Below are 2,500 nucleotides of genomic sequence, written 5' to 3'. Positions count from 1 at the left end.
TAAAGACAAACACAGAGGAAAAACTAAAACATAACCAAACTGTCAGGGACAAACCTGACATATACCAGTTACTATGGTAAGCTAATTAGTTACTATGGTCATCTAATTAGTTACTATGGTCATCTACGTCACAGCAGCTCAGACGAGGCACCAAGCAGTGTGGGTGGGAAGCATTTCCACAGACTGCAGGAGATTTTCACAACAAAGTTCTAAAGCTTAGGGATGTATCAGATTGTAGGTGGGTTTATTTTGTACCCTTCGCGTTCATATTTCACTGTTTGTTGCATTTTTGTTGCGTTTCACTTGATTGTAAAATATGTTGATCGAAAGGGGGTGTGGCGTTCATATTTTTTTTAATTATTCAGTGTTTTATCGTTCATAGAAAATTTTTAAATTCCATTACGTTTTTTAAGGCGGTCGGTCATAACGTTTTTAGCATTCAATCAGACATTATTGTGAGGTTTTGTATTAGTGTTCATAAAAATAGATATACCGGCCCCCAGACACATTTTTTTCTCTAAATGTGGCCCCCGAGTCAAAATAATTGCCCAGGCCTGGCATGTCGGGTAGTTTAATGTTTGTATTACCAGATTTCCTTTCTTTTTTTTTTACAAAAAAGACAGAAATGTAAGTTTATTTTGAGACACAAAAAAAATATTTTAGAAAAAATGTTCGCCATCAGTTAACTCAGAATGTCTCCTTAGGGGTTAAAGGGGAACATTATCACAATTTCAGAAGGGTTAAAACCATTAAAAATCAGTTCCCAGTGGCTTATTATATTTTTCGAAGTTTTTTTCAAAATTTTACCCATCACGCAATATCCCTAAAAAAAGCTTCAAAGTGCCTGATTTTAACCATCGTTATATACACCCGTCCATTTTCCTGTGACGTCACATAGTGATGCCAACACAAACAAACATGGCGCATAGAACAGCAAGCTATAGCGACATTAGCTCGGATTCAGACTTGGATTTCAGCGGCTTAAGCGATTCAACAGATTACGCATGTATTGAAACGGATGGTTGTAGTGTGGAGGCAGGTAGCGAAAACTAAATTGAAGAAGAAACTGAAGCTATTGAGCCATATCGGTTTGAACCGTATGCAAGCGAAACCGACGAAAACGACACGACAGCCAGCGACACGGGAGAAAGCGAGGACGAATTCGGCGATCGCCTTCTAACCAACGATTGGTATGTGTTTGTTTGGCATTAAAGGAAACTAACAACTATGAACTAGGTTTACAGCATATGAAATACATTTGGCAACAACATGCACTTTGAGAGTGCAGACAGCCCAATTTTCATCAATTAATATATTCTGTAGACATACCCTCATCCGCTCTCTTTTCCTGAAAGCTGATCTGTCCAGTTTTGGAGTTGATGTCAGCAGGCCAGGGAAGCTAGGGTCGATATTCTTCTCTTGATCATCTTCGGTGGCATAAGGGACGGTGTGAGCCAAGACATCCAGGGGGTTTAGCTGGCTCGTCTGCGGGAACAAACTGCCGCCATTGCTTGCCGTGCTACCGAGGTCCTTTGTCCCTGAATTGCTCACACACTCCGGCAGATTCAATGGGGGTCTGGCGGCAGATTTCTTTGACTTTATCGTTGGAAATGCATCTGCTTTGAGTGTCGCAGAATATCCACACATTCTTGCCATCTCTGTCGTAGCATAGCTTTCGTCGGTAAAGTGTGCGGAACAAACGTCCAATTTCTTGCCACTTTCGCATCTTTGGGCCACTGGTGCAACTTGAATCCGTCCCTGTTCGTGTTGTTACACCGTCCGACAACACACCGACGAGGCATGATGTCTCCAAGGTACGGAAAACAGTCGAAAAAACGGAAAATAACAGAGCTGATTTGACTCAGTGTTTGTAATGTGTTTGAGAAAATGGCGGATTGGCTCCGAGAGCGAATAATAGAAAGGCGTTTAATTTGCCAAAATTCACCCATTTAGAGTTCGGAAATCGGTTAAAAAAATATATGGTCTTTTTTCTGCAACGTCAAGGTATATATTGACGCTTACATAGGTCTGGTGATAATGTTCCCCTTTAAGTTTGTGAATGGAAGTAGTTTTCTTTTCATGTCGGAGCGCTTGTGATGCACGGTGACCCCCCCCACCCCCCCCTACCCAGTCGGCCTACCTTTGTGTGGACCATGCTGGCTCTCTGGTCTCTCAAGTGCTCCAGGGTAGCGGCAATATCAATCTCCTTAGCACCTGCAACACAGCAACATTGGAGCAGCTTCAAAGCGGCGCACTAATCCACATCACATCTGTCAACCCCCTCCCACCCTTGACAGAACATTATTACATGGAGGCAGGATTGGACGCGGGCCACAGAGCGTCCGCATCAAACGTGCGGGAGGATATTGTTGAGTTCGGAGCATGTCGAGTGCGTCCGTGGCTGCGCCTGAAAAAAAGGCTTGAATGCAGCTGGCCGGGCAAGTGCTTGAGGTCCAAACACGACATTCCAGCCCGGGAGAAGAAAAGCTCTGGAGGGCGG

The 2,500-nt window shown here is 43.6% G+C and overlaps 1 protein-coding gene across 3 annotated transcripts in view; it reads right to left on the bottom strand.

Annotated features, from left to right (window-relative positions):
* Positions 1–2,500, bottom strand: part of ptprn2 (protein tyrosine phosphatase receptor type N2) — a 439,783-nt gene that overhangs the window by 3,638 nt on the left and 433,645 nt on the right. For all 3 annotated transcript variants that reach the window (XM_061965795.2, XM_061965796.1, XM_072913464.1), the window contains exon 21: positions 2,141–2,214. In XM_061965795.2, the coding sequence (XP_061821779.1) occupies positions 2,141–2,214 (74 nt within the window). The remainder of the gene's footprint in view (positions 1–2,140; positions 2,215–2,500) is intronic.

The sequence above is a fragment of the Nerophis lumbriciformis genome, linkage group LG07 (genome assembly GCF_033978685.3).
Source record: "Nerophis lumbriciformis linkage group LG07, RoL_Nlum_v2.1, whole genome shotgun sequence".
Lineage (NCBI taxonomy): Eukaryota > Metazoa > Chordata > Actinopteri > Syngnathiformes > Syngnathidae > Nerophis > Nerophis lumbriciformis.
The sequence above is the reverse complement of the archived record's forward strand: the minus strand, read 5'-3'. Positions and strand labels throughout refer to the sequence as shown.